The 27,698-nt window shown below is 46.7% G+C and overlaps 1 protein-coding gene across 1 annotated transcript in view; it reads right to left on the bottom strand.

Annotated features, from left to right (window-relative positions):
- Positions 1–27,698, bottom strand: part of Igf2r (insulin like growth factor 2 receptor) — a 96,164-nt gene that overhangs the window by 49,137 nt on the left and 19,329 nt on the right. The window contains exons 2-10 of the mRNA XM_050135894.1: positions 23,023–23,162; positions 22,116–22,240; positions 21,229–21,327; positions 16,891–17,023; positions 15,601–15,730; positions 14,076–14,181; positions 9,803–9,965; positions 9,491–9,653; positions 8,421–8,524 (exon numbers count right to left, since the gene is read on the bottom strand). Coding sequence (XP_049991851.1) covers positions 8,421–8,524; positions 9,491–9,653; positions 9,803–9,965; positions 14,076–14,181; positions 15,601–15,730; positions 16,891–17,023; positions 21,229–21,327; positions 22,116–22,240; positions 23,023–23,162 — 1,163 coding nt within the window. The remainder of the gene's footprint in view (positions 1–8,420; positions 8,525–9,490; positions 9,654–9,802; positions 9,966–14,075; positions 14,182–15,600; positions 15,731–16,890; positions 17,024–21,228; positions 21,328–22,115; positions 22,241–23,022; positions 23,163–27,698) is intronic.

The following is a 27,698-nucleotide window of genomic DNA, read 5'->3' as shown; positions in this document are numbered from 1 at the left end:
TAATACAGTTCCGCATGTTGTAGTGACCTCCAACCATAAAATTGGTTCATTGCTACTTCATAACTGGAATTTTGCTACTGTTATAAATCTCAATGTAGCCTGGCGGTGGTGGTGCACGCCTTTAGTCCCAGCACTCGGGAGGCAGAGACAGGCAGATCTCTGTGATTTCGAGACCAGCCTGGTCTACAAGTGCTAGTTCCAGGACAGGCTCCAAAACCACAGAGAAACCCTGTCTCGAAAAACCAAAAAAGAAAAATGAAAGAAAAGCAAATCACAATGTAAATATCTGATAAGCAACCCCTATTGGGGTCATGACCCATGGGTTGAGAACCACCGGTATAGAGGCAGCTACATAAAATTTCATAGTAATGGCCGGGCGGTGGTGGCACACGCCTTTAATCCCAGCACTTGGGAGGCAGAGGCAGGTGGATCTCTGTGAGTTCAAGAAAAGCCACAGAGAAACCCCGTCTCGAAAAACCAAAAAAAAAAAAAAATTCATAGTAATGTTCTTCCTACTTGCATACTAAAAACTTTTGTAATAAAAAGAAAACATGAAACGCAGGTGCCCGCAGGCAACGCAGGCTGCAGGCTGCAGGCTGCGGCCGGGAAGGCCGGGACAGGCGCAGTGGCAGAGGACACAGGCAGCAGGGACCAGCGCGCAACACCGAGAGCAGATCGCCCCAATACAATTAAATCAAAGAGGTAGGCATTTGGTTGGCGAGGTCCCTGGCAAACTGGGAGCCAGGTCTTGTTCCTGAAGACCCTTCTTAGGGGTGAGAGGGATCTTGGCCCCCGGCAGGAGCCAGGAAACAAAGCCAGGGCAATTTGTAAGAGAATCTGATTTTAAAAGACCTATTAGATAGCATTGATGAGGAGATGGGCAGGCGCCAAGGCAAGAATTCACCCAATAATCTGAAAAACAACATGAAAGCACCAGAACCCAATGATCTTACAAGAGAAGGCCTTGAACACCCTAACACAGAAGAAGTGGAAAAAATTGACTTTATGAAAGCAATAGAGTCCCTTAAACAACATGTAAAAAACGCCCTTATAGAAATGGATGAGAAGTATAACAAAAAGTTTGAAGAATTAAGTAAATATGTACATGAGACCCTGGGAAACCAAGAAAAAACGAACAAACAGGTAATGGAAACAGTTCAAGAATTGAAAACTGAAATGGAAGCAAGGAAGAAAACACAAATTGAGGAACAGCTGGATATGGAAAATCTAGGTCAACGAGCAGAGCCTACAGAAACAAGCATAATCAATAGAATATAAGAGATAGAAGAAAGAATCTCAGATTCTGAGGACACCATAGAGAAAATAAATGCACTGATCAAAGAAAACAGCAAAGCCAACAAATTCTCATCACAAAACATTCAAGAAATATGGGACACAATAAAAAGACCAAACCTAAGAATAATAGGAATAGAAGAAGGAGAAGAATCACAGCTCAAAGGCCCAGAAAATATTTTTAACAAAATTATGGAAGAAAACTTTCCCAACATAAAGAAAGATATCCCCTTGAATATTCAAGAAGCATACAGAACACCAAACAGACTGGATCAAAGAAAAACATCCCCTCGCCATATAATAATCAAAACACAAAATATACAGGTTAAAGAAAGAATATTAAGAGCTGCAAAGGAAAAAGGCCAAGTAACCTATAAAGGTAAACCGATCAGAATTACACCTGACTTCTCTATGGAAACCATGAAAGCCAGAAGGTCCTGGATAGAGGTACTTCAAAAGCTAAGAGACCATGGATGCAAACCCAAACTTCTATACCCTGCCAAGCTAGTGTTCACTATCAATGGAGAAAACAAGACATTCCAGGATAAGAACAAATTTAAACAATACGTAGCCACAAATCCAGCTCTACAGAAAGTAATAGAAGGAAAATCGCAACCCAAGGAATCCAACAATGCCAACACTGACTACAATAACTCAGGCATCTAGTGAACCTTCACCAGCACAACTCAAAGAAGGGACACACACACAAACTCTACTACCAAAAAAACAATAAGAATAACCGGAGTAAACAACAATTGGTCATTAATATCACTTAATATTAATGGTCTCAATTCACCTATAAAAAGGCACAGGCTAAGAGATTGGATACGAAAACAGGATCCAACATTCTGCTGTTTGCAAGAAACACATCTCAACCACAAAGACAGGCATCTACTCAGAGTAAAAGGTTGGGAAAAGGTCTTTCAAGCAAATGGTCCTAAGAAAAAAGCAGGTGTGGCCGTACTAATTTCCAACAAAACGGACTTCAAACTAAAATCAATCAGAAGAGATCGAGAAGGACACTTTATACTCATAACAGGAACAATTCATCAGGATGACATCTCAATTCTGAATATCTATGCCCCTAATATAAAAGCACCCACTTATATAAAAGAAATATTACTAGAACTCAAGGCAGACATCAAACCACACACACTAATAGTAGGAGACTTCAACACACCTCTCTCTCCAATGGACAGGTCAATCAGACAGAAACCTAATAGAGAATTAAGAGAATTACTGGAGGTAATGAAACAAATGGACTTAACAGACATCTATAGAACACTCCACCCAAATAGGAAAGAATATACCTTCTTCTCTGCAGCTCATGGAACCTTCTCAAAAATTGACCATATACTCGGAAACAAAGGAAGCCTCCACAGATACAAAAGAATATCAGTGTCCACCTGTGTCTTATCAGATCACCACGGATTAAAGTTAGAAGGCAACAACAATGCTGCCCCCAGAAAGCCGACAAACTCATGGAAACTGAACAATCAACTACTGAACCACACCTGGGTGAAGGAAGAAATTAAGAAGGAAATTAAAGTCTTCCTTGAATTTAATGAAAATAAAGAGACAACATACTCAAACCTATGGGACACGATGAAAGCAGTGCTAAGAGGAAAGTTCATAGCACTAAGTGCCCACTTAAAGAAAACGGAGAAAGCATACATTGGGGACTTAACAGCACACCTGAAAGCTTTAGAAAAAAAAGAAGCAGATGTGCCCAGAAGGAGTAGAAGACTGGAAATAATCAAACTGAGGGCAGAAATCAACAAAATAGAAACACAGAAAACAGTCCAAAGAATCAATGAAACAAAAAGTTGGTTCTTGGAGAAAATCAACAAGATAGACAAACCCCTATCCAAACTAATTAAACAACAGAGGGAGAACACGCAAATAAATAAGATCAGAAATGAAAAGGGGGACATAACCACAGACACAGAGGAAATTCAGAGAATCATTAGATCTTACTACAGGAGCCTGTATGCCACAAAACTGGAAAATACAAAAGAAATGGACATCTTTTTAGATAAGTACCATATACCAAAGCTAAACCAAGACCAGGTGAAAGATCTAAATAGACCTGTTAGTCGCGAAGAACTTGAAGCAGTTATCAAAAATCTGCCCTCTAAAAAAAGCCCAGGACCAGATGGTTTCAATGCAGAATTCTACCAGAACTTCCAAGAAGAGCTAATACCTATTCTCCTTAATGTATTTCACAGTATAGAAACAGAAAAGTCATTGCCAAATTCCTTTTATGAAGCTACAGTTACCCTGATACCAAAACCACACAAAGACCCAACCAAGAAAGAGAACTACAGGCCTATCTCACTCATGAATATCGACGCAAAAATTCTTAATAAAATACTGGCAAACCGAATTCAAGAACACATTAGAAAAATTATCCATTATGATCAAGTAGGCTTCATCCCAGAGATGCAGGGCTGGTTCAACATACGCAAATCTATCAATGTAATCCACCATATAAATAAAATGAAAGAAAAAAACCATATGATCATTTCATTAGATGCTGAAAAAGCATTCGACAAAATCCAACACCCCTTTATGATAAAGGTATTGGAGAGACTAGGGATACAAGGGTCATACCTAAATATAATAAAAGCTATTTACAGCAAACCGACAGCTAACATTAAATTAAACGGAGAAAAACTCAAAGCCATCCCACTAAAATCAGGAACAAGACAAGGATGTCCACTCTCTCCATACCTCTTCAATATAGTGCTTGAAGTTCTAGCAATAGCAATAAGACAACATAAGGGGATCAAAGGGATTCGTATTGGAAAGGAAGAAGTTAAGCTTTCGTTATTTGCAGATGATATGATAGTATACATAAGCGACCCCAAAAACTCTACCAAAGAACTCCTACAGCTGATAAACACCTTCAGTAATGTGGCAGGATACAAGATCAACTCGAAAAAATCAGTTGCCTTCCTATACAGTAAGGATAAGGAAACAGAGAGGGAAATCAGAGAAGCATCACCTTTCATGATAGCCACAAAGAGCATAAAATATCTTGGGGTAACCCTGACCAAGGAAGTGAAAGATCTATATGACAAGAACTTTAAGACTTTGAAGAACGAAATAGAAGAAGACACCAGAAAATGGAAGGATCTCCCTTGCTCTTGGATTGGGAGGATCAACATAGTAAAAATGGCAATTCTTCCAAAAGCAATATATAGATTCAATGCAATCCCCATCAAAATCCCATCAAAATTCTTCACAGATCTGGAGAAGACAATAATCAACTTTATATGGAAAAATAAAAAACCCAGGATAGCCAAAACAATCTTATACAATAAAGGAACGTCTGGAGGCATTACCATCCCTGACTTCAAACTCTATTACAGAGCTACAGTATTAAAAACAGCTTGGTATTGGCATAAAAACAGAGAAGTCGACCAATGGAACCGTATAGAAGACCCTGACTTTAATCCACAAACCTATGAGCACCTGATTTTCGATAAAGGAGCTAAAACTATACAATGGAAAAAAGAGAGCATCTTCAACAAATTGTGCTGGCAAAACTGGATTTCAATCTGTACAAAAATGAAAATAGATCCATGTCTGTCACCATGCACAAAACTCAAGTCCAAGTGGATTAAAGACCTCAATATCAGTCTGAACACACTGAACCTGATAGGAGAGAAAGTGGGAACTACACTACAACAAGTGGGCACAGGAGACCGCTTCCTACGTATAACATCAGCAGCACAGACAGTAAGGGCCTCATTGAATAAATGGGACCTCATGAGACTGAGAAGCTTCTGTAAAGCAAAGGACACTGTCGCTAAGACAGAAAGGCAACCCACTGACTGGGAGAAGATCTTCACCAACCCCGCAACTGACAAAGGTCTGATCTCCAAAATATATAAAGAACTTAAGAAACTAGACTGTAAAAGGCTAATCAACCCAATTATAAAATGGGGCACTGAGCTGAACAGAGATCTCTCAACAGAAGAAGTTCAAATGGCCAAAAGACACCTAAGGTCATGCTCAACTTCCTTAGCGATCAGGGAAATGCAAATCAAGACAACTTTAAGATACCATCTTACACCTGTCAGAATGGCTAAAATCAAAAACACCAATGATAGCCTATGCTGGAGAGGTTGTGGAGAAAGGGGTACACTTATCCATTGCTGGTGGGAATGCAAACTTGTACAACCACTCTGGAAAGCAGTGTGGCGGTTTCTCAGAAAATTTGGGATCAACCTACCCATGGACCCAGCAATACCACTCTTGGGAATATACCCAAGAGAGGCCTTATCATGCAACAAAAATATATGCTCTACTATGTTCATAGCAGCATTGTTTGTAATAGCCAGAACCTGGAAACAACCTAGATGCCCCTCAATTGAAGAATGGATGAAGAAAGTATGGAATATATACATATTAGAGTACTACTCAGCAGTAAAAAACAAGGACTTCTTGAAGTTTGCAGGCAAATGGATGGAAATAGAAAACACTATCCTGAGTGAGGTAAGCCAGACTCAAAAAGAGGAACATGGGATGTACTCACTCATATTTGGTTTCTAGCCATAAATAAAGGACATTGAGCCTATAATTCGGGTTCTTAGAGAAGCTAAATAAGAAGAAGAACCCAAAGAAAAACATATAGGCATCCTCCTGAATATTAACCTGCATCAGGCGATGAAAGGAGACAGAGACAGAGACCCGCATTGGAGCACCAGACTGAAATCTCAAGGTCCAAATCAGGAGCAGAAGGAGAGAGAGCATGAGCAAGGAACTCAGGACCGTGAGGGGTGCACCCACACACTGAGACAATGGGGATGTTCTATCGGGAACTCACCAAGGCCAGCTGGCCTGGTTCTGAAAAAGCCTGGGTTAAAACGGGTCTCGCTGAACATAGCAGATAAGGAGGACTACTGAGACCTCAAGAACAATGGCAATGGGTTTTTGATCCTACTGCACGTATTGGCTTTGTGGGAGCCTAGGCAGTTTGGATGCTCGCCTTACTAGACCTGGATGGAGGGGGTGGTTCTTGGACTTCCCACAGAGCAGAGAACCCTGATTGCTCTTTGGGCTGACGAGGGAGGGGGACTTGATTGGGGGAGGAGGAGGGAAAGGGGAGGCGGCGGTGGGGAAGAGACAGAAATCTTTAATAAATAAATAAAAAAAGAAAAGAAAACATGAAAAAGAAAAGGGTTTGGCAATGAATTCCAATCTACATGGTCAAGACCTCAGCAAGGAGTCCAGGACTCCACCTTCCCAGCATCCACAGGGAGAGCAGCCTGAGCAGGACTACAGGAGGACCTGAGCAGAAAGAGGCCAGAGGAGCTGGCACCAGCCTGGTGGCTGCTGGCTGAGGGCAGAGAAGCAACAGCAGGCTTCGTGGGCAAGGGAAGGAACAGGAGCAAGTTGCCTAAGGTCCATTCCGGTGAGTACGGAGAGCAGAATAGACATGGATGTGGGCAAGAACCTAACAGCCACGGCATTTCTCCTACGCAGCCAGAGGCCTCACAGCCTGCGAGAGACAAACACACCATGCAGACAGAGCTTATGTGAGGAGTTTGTTGAGATAAAGGGAGTGTGGGGGTAGGGGACAGAGATCTGCTTGCCTCTTCAGAAGAAGAGCAGGAGGAAAGCTGGCATGGGTGGAGCTTGTCTCTTAAAGGGACCTTTTGCACCTGTGTACAGACTATAAAGAGACCTAGCAGCTATAGGACCCTGGGATGGCCAGAGTATTGCCTGAGTGCATCCTGCCAGGTGACAGGGGTCAGCGTAATTCCTGAATCCAAACATCACAGCCCTACTGTTCCTCGTGACGCCACTTTATATGACATGTGTCAGCCTCTCTGCAACCCATGACCTCCAGCAGACTTCCCACGCTCCTATTCGGCCTGTCTAGGCAAGCAGACACAGGTCCAATCATAGCTCCCCAGTCCATGCCTTTGAGGACCCCATGTCCTGGGCCCCACAGCCATTCAGGCACCAAGCTCACTATCCCCATCCTGCAAACTCTCCTCTGGCCACCTCTCCTTGACTGTCCCAGAACCAGCTATATGCTCCTGCTATAAAGCCCTACTGACCTGGAGGACCTGGAGCTTCCTTGGGTAAGGGCAGATAACTTGCTCTGTAGACAATGGGTCAACTCTAGCAGTTTTCCCAGTACTCAAAGACAAAACCCCTTATCTCTATTTTTAGTCTGCAGACTCCCTGAGAGCCATCTGCCACCCTCAGGCCCCTGTGAAGAGAGCCTTAGCAAACAGGCATGGAAACATGCAAGCACTGTGAGTGATAAGAAGAGGCCACTGAAACACTCCAGTGTACGAAGAGGGCCCCAGTGAGCCACAGCACTCAGGGCCCTATGCTTAGAAACCAGCAGAGTTATGAGAACATAACTCCAGGCACCTTGGTTGCTCCCAGATCCTACTGTGAATCATGCAGGAACCACCCAGGACTGAGCAGAGAGACAGAAACAAACACCCTCAAGGAGCAACCACCTAAGAGACTGGAAACCAGGCCCAGTCTCAGGATGAGAGCCTATTGAGGAAGAAGGCAGCCAGGGGTGCCTGGGGCAGAGCCAGAGGCACTTGAACATCACAGTTCTCTAATGACAGAACTTTATCAACTGTTTCCAGGTGCCAGGAATGTCTGAAATCAGGCCCTGAAGATCAGGCAGCAATCCAGTGACTCAGGGATCCCTCTAGTCACCCAAAGGGAGCCATGCCTACAGCTGGGACTTGCCCAGTGGCATCCCAAGATTCCCAGATTCAGACTCTACCAATCTAGCACTCTGTACAAATTCTTATGACAGGAAAGAAGTGGCACACACTGAAGCTGCTGAATGAGGCTCCCTCTGCTGGGTGTGCCTGCAGCAGAATCCAAGACACAGACTCTCTCCAGCAAGCCCAGCACTGGGCAGATTCCCAAAACAAACATGGAGAGCAGAGGAAGATGGAAACAGGATGTATGTATGCATCCTGGAGAGGAGCGGGGGCAGGGAGGATAGTGCTGCGACAGAAAAACCTGGGGACTGGAGGTGGCCACCCCGCTATTCAGCACCCTCCTTCCAAGACAAGACCCGTGTGCACATGCAAGCCCTTAACACAAAGCGGGGTACGCAGGGCCCACACACTCACCTGCGGTTTTGTTGCACTCAAAGTTGATGACGCTCATTCGCTGGAAGCCAGAGCTGCACTCATCACCTCCAGAATAGATCAAGGTGAGGTCTCCATCTGAGTACCTAGATTGTCGTGAACACAGTGCTTTACAGAACCAAGGAATTCGAGGTTTCAAAAACTGCTTTGTTAAGCCTTTTGCACACCACCCACAAATCCCTCCTGACATAAAACAGCAGTCTCTCCAGCCAGCTGGGCAAGCGTCCTGCGGAAATGAGTTCCGAATGTTCAGGCTGTCAGCCTCTTGCTGTAGAGTACTAAGGGACCACAGAGAGGGAGGCCACTTTGCTGGCAGCAGCAGACTGCTCTTGCTGTCACTCTGGGACTTTACTCAACATGAATAATGCCCACAAACCAAACAGCCCCACTAGCAACTTCCAAAGGTACCACCTCTACCAGATCTGGTGTAAGACTCAATTCAAAAACTGCCTCTTGCCGGGCGATGGTGGCGCACGCCTTTAATCCCAGCACTCGGGAGGCAGAGGCAGGCGGATCTCTGTGAGTTCGAGACCAGCCTGGTCTACAGAGCTAGTGCCAGCACAGGCTCCAAAGCCACAGAGAAACCCTGTCTCGAAGAAAGAAAAAAAAAAAAAAAAAAAACTGCCTCTTCTTACTGCTTTCGGGAAGCCAAATGCCAAGTTAAAGTCCTAAGAATTATGTCAAGTGAGGTTTTTAGCTATTTAAAACTAGTATATAATGCTAATGGTATTTCAAGTCCTCAAATTGCCAGAGGAAATTAAAAAGGAAAAAAAAAGACTTATCAAAAACATAAATTTCAAAAACAATAGCCATATAAAGTGTTAACTACCTAAATTCCCTCCGATGCGTTTACAAAGCAATAGTTCTAACAGATGTGCTCTTATCAGAGTCAGGAAGCTGCCCAACTGCGCAGGGACAAATGGCAACTTGCCCAAGTAGCACAGGAAAGCATGTTAGGCTCTGACTTTCTTGTGCTGGGGGTAAAGGGAAGAGGAAGAGGGGGCTAGAGTCATGGCCTACAAGGACATACAATGCACTTGACAATCACCCACCGGAGGGTCTGGTTCTGGTGTCTTCCTGCTATTTTGACTTGGGTTAAATCCGCCTTCTTCTCTTGACAAACAGCAGCCTCTTTGTTATTACAGGTTCGGCCCTTTGTCCCACAGACATTTATATAAAATGTATACTCTCTTCCATCAGAAACATAGGAGGGCCCTAGAGGAAGGACCAACAAGAAGAGAGTGTTTGCTGGCACCTGTCAGAAAGCATGGTATTTCTTCTAAGCACACCTAAGCCCATCTCTCCCTCTTCCAGCCAGGTTCCTCCAGTGAAGCACAGGACAGAACAGAGGATCCCACACATACCGTCATGCTGGGCCAAGGGACTGAGGTCAATGGTGATGTCATGCTGCTCACTGCTTAGGGAGCACGTTTCACTCTCCAAGTAATCTCTGTGGCAGGCATATTCGGTGATCCACTCAACCTCATAGCGACAGTTGGACTTGGCCGTGAGTTTGGGAATGGTGCCCTATAGGGAGCAATCAGAGAGTCTTACATGCAATGCATTTACACACCTCCCATGTTCTGGGAAAGCCCAAACACAGGCTGCTAGAACTTTCTGTTTTTCTGTTCCTTGTCCCTGGCACATTCTGGTTGTCTAATTCTATTACTCTTACCAAAACTCAGGTGTGTGTGTGCAGGTGCACTCAACTGTGTGTGCACTGGGAGGCCACAGGTCAACTTCAGATGTCTTCATGTGCCACTTCCCACCCTGTGTTTTCTGGCGGTTTTGCAGGAATACCAGATGAGCCCGGAGAGTGCGGCTCTGCTGGACTGGCTGGTCAATGAGACCCAGGGACCTGCCTGTCTCCTAACACACCCAGCACTGAGGTCAAAGAAACGGGTATTTGGGGTTCAAACTAAGATCGTCATGCACAGAAAGCCCTCTGCTCTCTGGGCCACCTCAGCATAATCTACAACTTGTTTTTAACCTTTTCTCTCCATTTGACCTGTCACTGTGAGTGACACCCAAGCCATAGTTAGCAAGTCCACTCTGAACCTCATCACTGAGGAATCGGTGCACCCTGGTAAGCATTATGGGTGGCTCCACACCCTGGAGCTGAGGGAACACTGCCATGCAAGAGCACCACCATCCGCTGCCCTCAAACTTCTCAGAGCCAGTTTGCACACCTGTTGTGCCAGCCCTTGAAAGGCTAAAGCAGGAGCACTGTAGGTTTAAGATCCGCCTGAACTGACCTACAAAGCAAGACCTCTCAAAAGAACAAATATGGGTTGGAAAACAGCTCAGTCAGTAAAGTGTTTGCTGTCCAAGCATGAAGACCCACGTCGAATGCCCAGACCCACGTAACAAGCCATGCACAACAGCACACACTCTGTAATCACAAGGCTGGGGAGGAAGCAGCCCTGAGCTCAGTGGTTGGCTAACCTGGGCCAATCTGGCAAGTCTCAGGTCCCAGTGAAATGCTTTCTCAAAATAATAGGGTAGACAGCTCCTACGTAACAACACCCAGGGTCCTCTAGCCACCACACACAACTGTGCACATCACATGCACACACACACACACACACACACACACACCTCTCAAGGTGTAATGTACACCTAAATAAAAAGTTCTTCTAGGGCAGGTGGGATGGCTCAGCAAGTCCCTGCTGCTAAGCTTGGCAGCTGACCTGAGTGCCATCTCTAGGACACACATGGTGGAAGAGAACCAAGCATATAACCCTTACACATGCATGTGCAATTACACAAATGTAATTTTAAAAATTCTTTTAAGAAGCTGCTCTGGATGAAGCTAGGTTTCCCCAGCTGGAGCAAATGTGCTCTGCCATCTTGTGCTTTGAGCTTTGATGGGAACCACGGAGGATGCTAGCAGGTTCCCAGCTCATGAGTCACACCTCCTTGTTACCCTCGGAGGAACTGGTCGTGGCACCAGAAGAACGATGCTGCTCTGGGCACCTTAACCCCTCAGAGCTTTCTGCACACCTGCTGGAGGCCAGTCCCAGTGCACACGTGGTTCACAAGCTGCAGCACTGCAGCCACAAGCCTCTGCTTGACTAAAACTTGGTGCTTCTTCCCAGCATTAGGCTCCGTACAACCTGCCAAGGGGCTGCAGAGCTGAGTGCTCAGAGTCAGCACCAGAGACCTACACACTACGCAGCTCCGTTCATATGAACTATCCAAAAAGAGCAAATCCGCAGCCACAAAGCAGACTCGCGTGGTGTGCACGCTGTGAAGAGGAAGGGAAAATAAGTGAGTACTAACTTGCAAAAGCACCCTGGAGCGTGGGGCGGGGTCTAGATTAGACTGTGGGAAAGGATACACAAAGCAAAAATGCTAGGACCGTCGAATTGTATAACAAAACAGGTGAATTTTACAGTCCATAAATTCAGTGAACTTTTAAAAAGAACATAACAAGGCGAATATTGATTAGATACCAGCTGCCAAAGCACTCAACAAGCCAACAAAATGCATAAGCAAACTTCTCAAGGACAACACAGAACACATTCTGTCCAAGGAACAGCTTGAAGAAGAAACAAACAGCACCAAGAAAAGCCTTGGATCTCGAGTGTGAAGGAGGCACGAAGACTTCTGGTAGTCCGTCATTCTGGGGAAAGCCAATTCTCTCCATACACAGAACAGATAAAATGGGAGTCCATCAGCACTGCTGCCTAGAGCATCCACCAGGATTGAGATTCTATGTCTACAGACACACTGCACATGACTTCCTCTCCATACACTCAGAACACCAAGAAGGCATCCGCTAAGCTGATAGCAGTAAGAAACTAGATAGAGTGCTTGATGGCAAGCTGAACCTCGACTGGTTTGTATCCCTCCGACCCCCACACATGGACCAGACAGGCAGTGACTGACCTAAAATCAAAGCAAGCTCCATATTTGTTCAGCAATAGAATTCACTCTTCTTATTTCTACTACAAAAGGGAAGAAAAAACTCAAAGGGAAGCCCTTCCTTTTCTCACTCAAGTGGCAGGCCAATGTGGACAGGCACCTGTGGAGACGACTCGAAGGACTCACGACATTGAAGTCAAAATAAAGATAAAATGGAGGCCCTCCTGCTCCCTGTCCTGAAATCAGGATGTGCTGACAGCAACACACTGGGATCAGGTGACCCCTATCAATCAGGAGCAGAGGCCAAAAGGTCTGCAAAGACAAGAAATCCTCAGGAGGGTCATACAAACCCAGGCTCCAAGAGGCTCGGCAGACGCTGGTCACCTCCAATGGACCTCAGCACACAAGAGCCATGCACACACTCTAGCAACAATACACCCTTCAGGTGGCCACAGCTCACCGGATCACCTGCCGACAGCCGGCTCTGTAGGCAGTGAACGTCCCACACCACGCAGACCTGACTAACCACACCTGTGGCTGCGCCTGTGCCTCTGACGCCTTCAAGGAACACCTGTAGTGGAGCTAGCAGCCACTCACCGTCCTTCCCACCAGTGGGTGTGGACGTGGGGGTCTGCTGGGCACTGGACCTTCAGACTGGTAACCTCCTTGGTGCCACCACCTCTACCAACTGTCCACAAGTGAACTCTGCCTCTAGATATCGGTGTCATCATGTAGAGAGAAACTGTTAGGTTGTTAGGTTTATTTCATGGGAACTGTTTCCCTCTTTTATTATGTATGAACAACAAACTATGCATTCAAAAAAGATACCTGACCACCTGCCTCTCTCCAAGATTTAAAAGCAGCTCTGCAGTAAAAATAGCTGCTGGCATGTCCAAGGCCCTGGTTTTCAACCCCAGCAACCAAGAAGTAAATAAATAAAATGAAAATTAAACGTAGCCAAGAGACAGAGTAATAAATCTGTCTAGGACTGTGAGTGAGAGAGATGGCAGGCAGGAGACAAAACGGGGGGTTGGGGGGGGACAAAAGTGACTTCCTCCCTACAAGAATCCCAGGCTTCAGGGGTGGGGAGGTAACTCAGTATGTAAAGTTACTGCCATGTAATTTTGATCTCCAGAACCTACTTTTTAAAAAGCCAGACACTGTGGTGCACACCTGTAATCCCAGCACCAGGGAGGTGCAGACAGGTAGATCCCTGAGGCTTGCTGACCAGATCAGCAAGCATAACCTGCCTGGTTGTGGGAACCTGAGAAATGACATGCTAGGTTGTTCTCTGGCCTCCAGATTTATCTACACCACACACAAACTAAACTCATACACAGAAACACCCACTAAAAGAAGAAAAGAAGTCTCAGGATTCAGATTAGTTGGAGCTTTTCAACTATTGCTAAACACACACACACATGCACATTTACCCACAAACTACTCACCTCGTCCAGGTGACAACAAACACTACTCACGCCTTCCCAGCTGGTGTGATCAGAGAAGGGCGTGAGGGATGCACACTTGCACCCCAGCACTTGGGAAGCTGAGGAGCCCCAAGAAGACCCTACCTCTAAACTAGCACACACAGACGAGCAAACTGGGCACCCCAGGGAGCCCGCGCTCGTAGAAGCAGTCTCCCCACTGAAAGTCCCAGATCCCTTTAGTCCACCACCCTTGCATGTCTCAAACACAGACACACGATCATTTGGGCCAGTCTCCCTGAGGATCACATCTTTAAAGTTACTTAGAGACAAGTCACTCACTCACCTCTCTTCGCTCAGATGGGCACACAAATGTTATCGTCACTGCAGGGCTGTGACCATTACAGAAGTCTGGCTTTTCACCCTCTTCCTTCACATAAGTCAGAACAAGCCTGCAGAAGCCACGTGGAGAAACTCTATTACAGAAGGGCAGATCACATTCAAACAGAGGCACTGCCCTGGGCAGTCAGCACATTTGAGGAGTGGACTAGCAGAGGGAAATAATAAACACTGTCATATTTCCATTTTAAAAAGCATCAAAGTGTAAGCTTCAGAGATCTCCCTGTTGAAAGTCAGACCAACATGACAATCAGTGAGCACATACAAATCCTGAGGGAAGTTTCTCCATAAAGAACACTTCTGTGAAAACCTAAGAAAACAGATCAACATAGCTGGGGAGGCCTAACAATTTTCTGCACAAGGTCACATGATCTTCCCCTGACATCCAACTGCAAACCAAAGTGCTGTATATCAACCTGTCAGTCTGTGGCTGGTCAAGATGGCAGGCACAGCAGTCACAGGCTAGGGCTGCTACACCCAAAGCCCAACCAAAGTCCCCGCTCCTGCCTCAGCTGTGGGACATGCCCTTATCTCCCATGCACCATCGCACAGTGCTGGCAATAGACAAGTCACGCTCTGCATGGTACCCTCCATTCCCTGAGCCCTCCGTCAGTCACCAACCTGCCGCTCTGAACCATCCCTCCCAACTCCAAATGCTGCAGCCCTAACAACATGCTTATCAGTTGACTACCAGACCCCGGGGACGTTAAAGAGGCAAACAAACAGGACCCTCATGCAACAGTTCTGTTGTTGAGAGGATTATGAGGCCACGGAAAACTCCCAGCCTTTTCTAGTTCAAGCCCTGCTGTATGCTGAGGGCCACCAGCAAACTGCCTCACGTACTTCTCCAAAAGAAAGGTTAAGGCTAACGCGACAAGTGATACAAAATGAAAAACATGAGCAGGGTCAAGGACCCCAAGCTACTTTGAAGCCGGGAGGTGGTGGCGCACGCCTTTAATCCGAGCACTCAGAGGGCAGAGGCAGGAGGATCTCTGTGAGTTAGAGGACAGCCTGGTTTACAAGAGCTAGTTCCAGCACAGGCTCCAAAGCTACAGAGAAACCCAGTCTCAAGAAATCAAAAATTAAAAAGAAAAAAAAAAGCCTGTGTCACTGTACCCAGCTCATAAACCAAGTTACTGTGAGCTGCACAGCAAGACTGTCTCACAAAGCCAAATAAATGTTACCTAATAAAATACGCGAGCAACATGTAAACCAGCTTGAGACAGGCCAGCGAGCCTGCTGGAAATGGGATGTGCCTCCCTGGCTCCTAGAAGTCCAGTTCGTTCTTGTTCTCCTCTTTTGCCAGTATTAACTGTACAGACCAATGGGTCTCACAATGGCATCTCCACACGGGTCACGCCAGCACCCCAATACCAAGCTCCCACTCCCTTCTCTTCTCCATCAGTCCTCCTAGAGGGCAGACTCTCTTGCTGAGGACCTAAAGTAAGCCACCCAGGTGGCTATAGACTGACCTGTCCTTGCTCACCAGCTTCAGTCCCTCCTTCGGCCGGCCAACATCAAACGCCTGGTCTCCCTTCAGCAGACAGGCGGCAGTGCCAGCAGGACAGGCTCTCAGCTGTGAGCTTGGATCCCGAAGGGAGTCTGCAAAACAGCACAGATGACTTAAGGCAGAGCAAGTGACAAAAGCAGAGTTCATGTGAATCCTTACGTCCAGATCTCGAAACAAACAAACAGGATTCAAGGTGTGCACCACCACCAGCACTCAGGAGGCAGAGGCAGGTGGATCTCTTGAGTTTGAGGCCAGACTGGTCTACAGAGAGCTAGTTCCAGTACAGGCTCCAAAGTCACAGAGAAACCCTGTCTCAAAAACAAAAAAAAAGAACAAGAAATTTCAATGTTTTCCAGATCGAAACATCACAGTGTTGCAGAAGTTTAGGATCAAACTTAAAGTTATTGTAACCTCACATGAAAAGCCTGACGTCACCACTGGTCACTAGCAGTCCTGGGTAGGGTCTAAAGATTATTTTAAACAGCTAATCAGAATACACAGGTAAGATGAATGTGCTTGTATTCAATATAAAGAACTGACATCAGGCACATACCTACCTCCCACTGTCATGTAGTACTAAACTGGTATTTTTTCCCCAAAATTTTTCTAAGACCAACATCTCAGATATATTAAGAAAGAAACATAAGGAAAACAGAAAACTATGCCTCCTATTTCTTTCCTTTCTAAATGTTCTTACTTGTCAGTACAATTTCTTTACGGCCCAATTGCAGTTAGCACAGCAGAAAGAGCAGTCCTGGTCCACAGGGCTCCCAGTGCTCAGCCCATGAGGAAAGCACAAGAACTGGGGAGCATAGCAAGTAATAAATAACTACGCAGTAAAACTAGACAGCCCTTTTGAGATAAAGGCCTTCATTTACAGCCTCTGGTTATCAGGAAAAGATATGCTGGCCTCTCACAGTTCTCCAAAGAAAACCAGAGTCATTCCTACCCCAGCACACATGACAGCCACACTCTCAAAGCCTTCTCATCCCTCAGTCCCTTTGACTCAGCCTCCAACCCAAAGCCTCGGGGCTTGGGTAAACACAGCAAACTGAAACAAACGTCACCATGGAGCCCCAAATCCCAAAGTATCTGACAGAGAAAACCTTCAGCAGAAGCAATAGCTTGAGCAGAATTTGCAGGGTTGGAGGAGGGAAGGATCAGATTTGCTGAGGGAGAGAACACAGCTCTCCAGAGAGAACTAACGGGCAAGTGACGACCACTTCCCACCCTGCTCCTGTAAAAGACTTACCTATGTCTCGACACACGTTGATGAACAGAGATGTGTCAGGATCAGAATCGTCTACCAGGTAGCCACCACTCAACTTGATCAGTGGGTTTAAATCATGCTTCTTTAACTTCTCATCAAATGCATAGCATGGCACCTAGGGAAGCAGAGGAGAGTGAGCCAGCCTTCCTTTACCCCACAGCTTGGGGCCAGCAGATCACAAACTTGGGATGGACACCACACAACCGTGATTTCTATCCCTTAGGTGCAAAACAAACATGGTTATGTCAGGTGTGGTGGCGCGCCCCTTTAATCCAGCACTCAGGAGGCAGAGGCAGGAAGAACTCTGTGAGTTCGAGGCAAACCTGGCCTACATAGCAAGTTCCCAGGCCAGCCAGGACTACATAGTTAAGACCTTGTCTCAAAAAAACAGTTCAGTCTTCTAGAGCATCTCTAAGGCCTTTGCCCCTTCTTAAGGCTGCACATCCCTAACCACCTCCTCTCACCTCCCATCACCATGGTTCACCAGGCCTGGACCACGTCCTGCAGTATGCAACAAGATCCGCCTCCTTACCAGTGTCTTTCCTTACAGCTATCTTCTCTTCTCTGCACTTTAAGAGAAAAGTCCCTGAACCGCCCTGTCCTTTGTCTCTTCTTTCTAGCACTATTATATCTGGAGCCTGCCCCTCATCCCACCAGAGCCACACCTGCCAGGTGAGTTTGCCTGTTGCCAGATCTGAAGCTCATTTCTTAGGCCTGTGATAGAGAATGACCACAGCCTGAGGCCCTTCACTCCCCTTTCCCTTAGATTCCTGTCCAGAGGAAACTATTTCCTGATGCCCTGGCTGCATCCTCACCATCTTCTGATTCTAAATCCATAGGTGGTTTGAGTAGGGAGGCTGAGTGGGTAAAGTTGCTTAGCACACACACACACCTGGCTGGAGACTATATTTAATTCCCAGAAGCCACCGAAAGGTGAAAGGTGAGAACCAGCTCCACAAAGTGTCCTCTCAGATCTCCGCAAGTGCAACCCACACATACCATGCACATGCAATAGGCAACATTTAAAACAATCACAAACACAGAGGTGCTCCTAAATAGGCACCTGGCCCCTCTCCCCTGTGCCGGCTCAACCTTGCTCCATGTGAATGGCTCAGACACCTGTCAGATGATCCAGATCTGAAGCATCTGCTGCTCTCACCGCCACCACCTGGCACAGAAACCACTTCAAAATATTCACGTGAGCATACGGTTTTCCAACAGCATGCAGTCCTCCACCTCAGACAATTGGGGGTGGGGGACCAGCAAGTAGCCTGGGGTCAAAACCATGGCATCTGGATGCGGCCAAGTTCCTGCACATCCCATATCCAAGTACTAGCTAGTTACGTCAGTTGATTCTCCGAGTCAGCCCCTGATGTCTTCACTTCCTGTCACCTCCACCATGACCACCTTTGTCCAAACTACCAGAATCCAACAGTCTCTAACAGGTTCCCCAATTGCAGCTTTGATCCCCTACACACACCCCTAGCCCATGACTTCACAACATGACCAATCTTTCAAAAACCAGAACACCTCTCCCTGCTCAAAAAGGTTCCTACTACTCAAGGAGCAACAGCCAAATTCCACAAGACTCCCAGCCTCCTCCACACAGCCAAACAGCTGCTACTGTAGGCAAGCCATTTGACGGGGGACTTCAGCCAATCACCTTCCATTTAAGGTGTGTCCCCCCTGGAGCTACAGAAAACAGATAAAATACCCAGGTGAGCTTGTTTCTTCCTCTTTGGTTCCCAGCGCTCCTGGTGTTGGGGGGGGGGGGGGATCTTTGGTTGTGTAAGTTTTCCCTTTTTCCTCAATTACTAAAAACTAAATCTTTTGCCAGGCGGTGGTGGCGCACGCCTTTAATCCCAGCACTCTGGCGGCAGAGGCAGGTGGATCTCTGTGAGTTCGAGACCAGCCTGGTCTACAGAGCTAGTTCCAGGACAGGCTCCAAAGCCACAGAGAAACCCTGTGTCAAAAAAAAAAAAAAAAAAAAAAAACTAAATCTTTTGTAATGAGCTGGTCTGGTTATTTATCAATTGACCAGGCCCCTTCATTAGCCATACCAATTAAATGTTTTCCTTAGAGCTGCAGTGATCATGGTGTGTCTTCACAGCCATAGAAACCCTATGATGGGCGGCTTGAAGTATCCTTACTCCACTCTCATTCATGACCGTTCTCTCATCTCTGTGAACTAATGGGCATTTTATAATAAAAATATCAAGGGGTCCACTACTGTCAGCAAAATCCTGTGCTTTGGAGTTTTGACTCTTTCATAAACAAAAACATGCACATTCAAAGATGAACCCAGGAGTGAAAAGGCCCTGGCCAGCAAGGGAAAAGTAGCTACTTATAAGATTTTATTTGAAATTGCATGAAAAGAATGTATCCCATAATACTCTTTCCTCCCCAAGCTGCTATTAGCCATGGTGCTTATCACAGCAGTAGGAAGCACACTATCACACCGCCCAACCAACCAGTCTGAAAATCCACTCTCTACAGCCATTTCCAAGGACATTCTCTGTAACAAAACGCTCTAATGTTTTATCTCTTAGATGGCAGGTGAGGGTACAACAGTTAACTGAGTAACACCCAGCTCTCAAATGTCTCTTAGACATTATCGAACCTGCAGCAAGCTTCTGTCCACTGACCTTTTCCCTAGACTGGCCTTGTCAAAAAGCTAAGAGATCACATCAAACCCCACACTCCCCTACTTCACCTAGAAGAGTGGCCTACTAGCCGAAGATCCTTAAGCAATCTACCACACATGCCCTGCTTCTCAGACCAGGACTCTCTGACAATGGGGTGGGGTGGAGGAGCCTGTGACAGGAGGGAACTCCAGCTGAACACCACACTCCCCTAGAAAGACGGCAAGAAGGCTGACTAACTGGGCTGTGTCAAAAGCAACCAAGGTGCTGACGCCCCTGCACTCAAAAAGGCAGAGTAAGAAGCACTGCAAACGTGAAGACAGCATAGGCTATGGAATGAGGTCCAGATTGCTTCAAAGAGCCAGAAAGAACAGCGAACCTAAGTGTTTCAACCCCACAAATCAGTGTCCCCACACAAGCAAGAGACACACAGCATTTACTCAGAGTGCAACGCGCCATGGGCTGTGAGAACAGGAACAAGCAGCAGCCCTCTAGCTAGGCGAAGACTGGAAGAAGGCAGGAGTAAGGCTGGGGAAAGCCTGTCCCCAAAGGCCTTGGGGAAGGTCTGTCTGAGAGACTTAACCCTGAGCTACTGCCTCTGCTGCTGTTTGTCTATTCACTGTTCTAGCTTTAGCCAGGCTACCAGCGCCACCTCTGCAACGTCTCCCCAGGTACAAGGAGAGGGGATGCAGAGACACAGATCCTCCCAGAACCTACTGGGTAAGGCGCTGATTTAAAAGGCACCATCTGGGGCAGGCACCCTGGCTGAGGCTGGAGCTCTAACGGCCAGGCTCACATCTGCAGCCCCAGTGCCTCAGTAGCTTTCCTCCTCTTTGAGGCACTTCAGGAAGGGGGCTTATTTGGCTCTCAGTTCATCACGGCAGAGAACAGGAGTGTGTGGCACACTTAATTCACTGTCACATTTAATTCACAACAAGGAAGTAGGCACGTTGGTGCTCAGTTCAGTTCCTGCTTTCTGCTCACTCCAGGACCTGAGCCCCGAAAGGTCCCCACCCACAGCCAGGTCTGCTTTCTCACCTCAATGAAGTCAGTCTAGAAAGCCCCACACACCCAGAGGTTCATTTCCATGGCAACTCTAAATCTATCAAGCAGACAATCGGGCTTAACCACCGCAGGAGGGTAGAAGGGTTAAAGTTTCAGGTCGTCTGGGGCCAGCCTGCCTTACATGAGACTCTGGCAATAAAAACTGGCAGAAAAAGAATCATCCAAGTGAGATCTAGCATGGGTAGGGAGCCGGAGCAGAGGAAGATGAAGCAGTTAGATCCCTGAGGGCCCCAGAGGTGGGACCCTCAGGACAAAAACCTAAACCCAAGCCTGGCTGTGTGTGTCATGTACACTACCAGAAGCCAGACTGGAAGTAATTTTTAACAAATGAATCTCATAGCTTCTCTGTACAAACAGACCCTGACATCCACAAAAATAAAACCTAATATTTGAAACCTCCCACCATCCCCAGTAACAACCTTCTATGAAGTTTTTTTTTTTTTCCTTTTCTTGAAAAAAAGATTTTTCTTTCAGGAAACATTCTGATTATGGTTTCCCCTCTCCTAACTCCTCAAAACTCTTCCCCCTCCTCTCCCATCCAAATCCACACCCTTTCTGTCTCTCGGGGTCTCCAGAGTAGATTTCATAGCCAAATAGTCCCCGACCCCATTACCTCCTTATCAGCTTTAAATATGTCCTTCTTGCAGGCTGCAGTAGTCCTCCATTCAAAGTAATGCACGCAGTCTGTGGAAGTCACAAACTCAGGAGTTCCCTGTTTAAAAAAAAAGTTACCATACCACTTGATAGTGAAAGTTTGTCTTTCACCTCACAGGTAAACTAACGGTGTGACAAGGAGTCCTAATTGCTGTGTAACAAGGTTACCAAGAACTTCCCCAAATGGAAAGGCTGGGATAGGAGAGTCTCCAGCAGACACGCCAGCCGCTCCAATTCCACAAGCAAAGTAAACGCATGGGAAGCGAGCCTTCATCTTCCTCTTAAGAGCCCAATGTTCTCTGACCAAAAATCAGCAAAATCAAAGCCAGAAAGTATGACCTCATACATCCTGTGAGGAGGTCCCTAAAGAGCCCTGTAGACTCACCAGACCCCACCCCAGGCAGTCCCTTCTGGCAGCCAGGGATGACTCCAGATCAACAGACCCTCGGTAACTAACTTCTACCTCCCCAACCCATGTGCAAAGCCCCAGTTCATCTTCAAACCCTGCTTCCCATACAGTGAACACCAAACCCTTAGAGCAATCTGCAGACGTCAGCAGCTAGTTTACTCTACATCACCACCTCCACAGCTCATGCTGCCACCCAGAGACATTAAGATCTCAATGTGTACAATGAGCAGTTACGGGCTGGTTCAAAATTAACATTCATCCTAACTCAAGTTTCACCATGTTTAAGATTTGCCTACTTAGTGGTTCTGGATGGGGGGAGTGAATGTGGACCGAGTCTGGCTGTTAATTTTAGCCGTTTATCCCTCCTGGATCAGGACTTCTCTCACAAGAATGCCAGAAGGAAGACTACGCCTGACAAGGCGCTGGAGGCCACTCACCAGGGTCTTCCCACACAGAAACGTAATGCTGCTCTGCGTTCTGTGCTGGGAATCTGAAGGGTGGCAGTCCGTGGTGGTGTTGAATTCCAGGAGGGATCTGGATGAACTTCTCAAATGAGTATCGCCTATTCCAAGGGAATCAGGATGAAAATAGTGAACACACATACGACATATAGGGCCTTCTGCTCACAGAGAAGCTCTACACAAACCAGGAGCGTTAAACATGCTGGGTTGTCTTTTCAAATACAGCCCAGCTTCCAGCCCAGAAGGCTAGGTCCCTTTCCATCTGAGCTGCAAGATTTACAAAGAACAGCTATGGATCTCACTGTGCAGCTGCAGGGGGACAGTCACTCAGCACTCTGTTGCCCCAGAGGCAAGCTTTGGCCAAGCCCAGCTAGGCGTGGGGAGGATGGGGGGGGACAAGCTAAGTGCGGTGAAGCCAAGCCTGAGCCACACTCCACGTGAGGGGACTGCCCAGAGGCTAGCCGAGAGAAGGGACTCCATGAACCGAAACAACACCACAGGAACCCACAAACCCGCGCCGCTGGAATCCAAACCCGAAGCTAGGGGCGCCGCAGAAACAGGAATTTCGAAGCCCTGCCATGCCGCACTGCAGAAAGCGCGCGCGCAAGCGAGCAGAAAGCGCGGCAAGAACCGAGATCTTGAACTGAAGGCATGCCGCGGAAACACAAACTCGAACCTGCACCCGCACCCAACCCAAAGCTGTAAGAACTGGAAACCCAAAGCCAAAGCTGTGGGAACCCGAATCGCGCAAACACATGGCCAAAATAATCTTTTTAAAAATGTCTATTAAATCATTATTTATGTTGTTATTTATATTATAAGCATACAGTTGTGTACACCACTAGAGCCATGCATTATGCTTACATAATGTTATTTTACTTACCCACTGATCGAAAGGTTTTTGTCTTTAAGTCACACATACAAACAGCACTTGTCGGCCCACACTCTGGAAGATCCACATTTCCACAGACGTTTATCTTATAAACTGCGTTGTTTTTGGAATCAACAGCTTCCCAAGTGTAGCTAGAAAAGAAGATAGGCCATTTGTCACTGTCACTGACCTGACAATTAACTCCTCTCTGATTTGACATTCTAGCCATATTTGTTTCAACTACTGCAAACAAGAAGATACTTTCATTAGCCAAAAATACCAAGTCAAATGTGGCAAACTTGAAAAAGCCGGGCGGTGGTGGCACACGCCTTTAATCCCAGAATCCCAGCACTCGGGAGGCAGAGGCAGGCAGATCTCTGTGAGTTCGAGACCAGCCTGGTCTATAAGAGCTAGTTCCAGGACAGGCTCCAAAACCACAGAGAAACCCTGTCTCGAAAAACCAAAAAAAAAAAAAANNNAAAAAAAAAAAAAAAAAAAAAAAAAAAAAAAAAAAAAAAAAAAGAAGAAGAAGAAGAAGAAGAAGAAAGAAAAAAGAAAAGAAAAAGTGGCCAGGATAGAATCTACCAAGTGCCACCTTAAGCATTACAGCTCAGATGGAAAGGGATTCTAGCAGTCAGGAGCCAAGGAATACCACAGGTCACTGTAAGCTAGCAGCTTACAGCCCTGCTCCAGCAGGAGAAGGCTTCGCCAGCCAAGCTATTTCAGCCCTGCTCAGTCTCTGCTCCCCGTGAAAGAAGGTCTCATTCAATCCTCGGTCAAGAGATTTATTGGAAGGGAAGAACCCAGGAGAGCGGCTGCCTCTGTCAGGGTGGAAATGCTTACACAGGGCTCTTTAGATTTTCAGGGTGGAACTAGTCAGATTTCAGTCCCTCGAGCTCAGATTGGCTAGATCTCGTGCTCAGTGATTGGTCTGTTCTCTGCTTAGTTGGTCAAGGGCAGAATGGCTCTGGTTTCTGGGCCAAGGAGTCTTTCTTTCACTGGCCCTTTTTAGCCTTTTGGCTCTAATTTCAGGGCCAGGGCATATTTCTTTCACTGACTCTGAGTCTAGAGTCAAAGTGTGTTTCTTTAGCACTGGTTTCAGGGCCAGGGTGGGTTTCTTTGGCTGGCCCTTTTACCCCACACCACCTGGCTGGGAAAACCTGAGAATACTTAAATCCATCCTTACTCTAAGAACATCAACTCAGGTGAGCTACTACTTAAGTCACACTGTGTGAGGGGGGTCCAGCCCAGTCACCCCAGAGTGCTGAAGAACCAGAAGACTGCCGTATTTTATTCTGTGTTGAATATTTTATATGTATGGGTATTTTGCCAGCATGTACATCTGTGCATTACATATGTACAGTGCCCAAGGAGCCCAGAAGAGGGTGTCAGTTCCTCTGGAACTGTAGTTGCAGGCATTTGGGGGCTGCCAGGACTCTTAACTACTAGGCCATCTCTCCAGTCTTTCCAAGGGATTGTTTTTAACTTTCAAGCTTTTTCCTTGACGACCCTGTCCCCGTCTCCTGAGTGCTAAGGTCAGGGGCCAAACCTAGGCCCCCTAGCTGCATGTTAGACAGGGACTCCATCAATCGAGCTCCATTCCTCAAGTTTTTTATTCTGTTATTTTTTTAAAAACTAGCTATAATGTGTGAAGCTGGCCTGTTTCTGGAAGACTACAGTCTGGACCTCAACTGACTTGATAACTCTGCTCACCACAAGACAAGATCTTCTGCAGGCCAGTTCCCTACAGAGAACTCTGCAGAACCCTCTCTGACTACTTGCTACTGTCAACCTGAACACCTCATACAAAATCATTGGGTTTTTTTGGTTCTGCCAAGTAATTATCTACTCTCCCTCTACTCTTCCCTGGGAGAATGCTTGCCCATTTTATAAACTGGGGTCCATTTCCTCAGCAAGGGTAAAAAGAGAGTGGATAAGAAGTTTCTTGAGAATGTGCTTTAAAAAAACAAAACACACACATACTGAAGCATGATTAATAAAAACTCAGAGAGAGAAATTGGACCTGAAGGTCAGAAAAGCAAAACAGCCAGCCACTGGCGCTTATCTCTACCTCAGTCTGAAATGGCGATGCTGCCTCCAGGAATCTCAGAATGAGACTGAGACTGAGAGCTGTCTCCTGTTTTATAATCCTCTCTAGTTCTGGGATTAAAGGCATGTCACCACACAGTTTCTATGGCAACTAGTGTGGTGACTGGGATTAGCAGTGTGTGTTACCACTGCCTGGTCTGTAAAGCTGACCAGTGGAGCTGTTTTACTCCCTGATCTTCAGGCAAGCTTTATTTATTAAAATACAAATGAAATATCACTACAACATACACACACACAAAACAAAACAAAAACCCTGATTAACTTTGAACAGTTCTGATGAGAGGAGGAAGAAGGACTAAATCAGACTTATTGGGAAAGCCTACCCAGAGGTAGAGGTTCAGAAGTGAGACAGCTCCCACCCATTTCTAGTCATGTGACCCTGTGACTACGCAAACACCCACACAAGTTCCCAAAGCTACCAGGTACTGTCCGTAGCCTTCTCTGACTAGAATTTACTGCCCAAGCAGTACCACTAGCATCACGGACAAACAGCTCTCTTAACCTTGGGCCTGGACTCCAGGATCAGAGGCCCCTGCCCAAAAGAAGGGTGTGTGAGCATTTGGCAGGTGATGGAGTGTCCTGGGAATTTGTGGCCACTAAGCTACTACAAACCTGAAAAACTGGTTACTTAAGTGCCAGGCCTTTGGGGTGAAGTCAGGCTTTAAAGCAGCGACTACTCAACAGACTTAGTTACTTCCAGAGCCAGGAGGATCATGTATGAAAAAAATCACTCAAGCACTGTAGCTGGCCCAGAGAAAATCATCAATAAAACCTGTTTCTTCTTCCTTGGGCGGGGGGGGGGGGGGGGGGNGGGGGGGGGGGACATAGGCGCACGCTTAGTTTGTTTCATGGTGTGTGTGTATGGGGGTGGGGGTGGATTCCAAACTTGTAGGCATCCTTATACCCGTGTCCCCCTCTCCCCAGTGCTGGGATTACAGAGGCCCAGCCACAAGGTTTCCCAAGAGGTACAGAATGACCAAATTCCCAGGCCCCTGGGAGAAGGAAGGAAAATAAGTGAACAGTACACACAATATATATAAGCTCTGATGGAAACTGAGTCAGTGGGGGCAAGCAGTGGATCACTGAAGACTACGGCACAGCTGTGCCAGGCTGGGGAATTACTCTGAGCCCTGACAAGTAGCAGTGACTTCAGGTGTGAAGGGGGAAAAAGAAAGAGAGCAACTTGGTTAAAGCTGGAGGACTAAGAAGTCGGCAGCGGGTAGGGAGGCCACAGAGGCAGGGTCAGCCACGCCCGTCCTGCAGTGAGCAATCTTGATTCTACGTGAAGAAAGTGAAGGCCACAGCACACCTAAGCTTTCCTTAAAGCGGTCAGGTAGCAATTTGCAGGACACTAGCACACTTCATTGCTATGGGGAGTTTCAGAGAAATGCTAAGCTCTCATTTGCGAACTGTAATTCCAAGTTTTTCCAAGCTGGCAGGCAGGCAGGCAGGCAGTTCACTGAAAACCTTAGCCTGACATCAGTACAGCTTCTCATAGCCCAGTGACTGAAGTACCCACAGCGCCACAGAAGTCTGCAATGAGAACCAAACTTAAGGAAATGCAGACGGAGCGAAATGAACAGGGTTCAGTGAGGTGCGCAGAAGTCAGAGAGAAGGCTGCTTTCCGAAGACATGCACTTGGTATCTCACACAAATTTATCAAATGGAAGTGATGATATAAACAGGGTTTGAACACAGCTTCTTCGGAATTGATTTAGGGGCTCATGGGCAGCCCTCCCCGGCAGATGCCCTCAGCACCACGGAACTCAACCCCCAGCTCCCAGGGAGGTGTGCTAGTTCAGCTCTTAGTCACACCACCTAAGAGCAAAGACTCGGTCACAGTGTCTTTTAAACTGAAACCTAGCAATCTGCAGGCTGTTAGCACTGGAGATCTAATTCCAGCGAACACTACAGCTGCTTTAAAACAATCCAACATGACAGGCCTGGCACCTGTGCACTGTCACTCAGCGAAACACCACATCAGGAACTCCCAGGAGCCGAGTCAATCCTGCAGTGCGGTGAGAGCGAGCTGACCCGAGGGTGTGAACGGCTTGAAAGAAGTGCTGTGTTAATGAGGAGGGGCTGCACGTCTGAAGTCAAGGGCAAGGTGCTGTGATGGACACTGAGCAGCCAAGGAAGGAGGAGCAATAGTTTAAGGACAAACTGGCTACAGAGTGAAGCCTACCCTAGCCTGGACTAGCCGAGAACCCATTTCAGGCCAAGCATAGGGGTCTATGCCTTTAATCCCAGTGCTCAGGAGGCAGGTCTCTGTTGAGTTCGAAGCCAGCCTTGCCTACATTGAGAGTTCCAGGACAGCTAGGGCTGTACAGTGAGACCTTGCCCCAAGAAAGAAAAAGAAAGCAAAAACTAAACAGTAGAAGTTGTTACATTTAAAATCATGAAATAGATGACTGTAAATTTTCTGGCAGGTCAAAGGCCAAGCAGTCAAATGGCCCGGGCTGTAACCATCCTTAGAACGGAGTCTGTAAAAGCTGAAACCTCAGCATGGGGCTGGCCATGCAAGCACCTGAGAATGAGAGCCCCAAAGAGTGAAGTGAGCGGACAACAAACTGGCATTT

This window comes from Alexandromys fortis, unplaced genomic scaffold (genome assembly GCF_014885135.2).
Source record: "Alexandromys fortis isolate MF-2015 unplaced genomic scaffold, M_Fortis_MF-2015_v1.1 scaffold_23, whole genome shotgun sequence".
NCBI lineage: Eukaryota > Metazoa > Chordata > Mammalia > Rodentia > Cricetidae > Alexandromys > Alexandromys fortis.
This window is presented reverse-complemented; position numbering and strand designations above follow the sequence as displayed.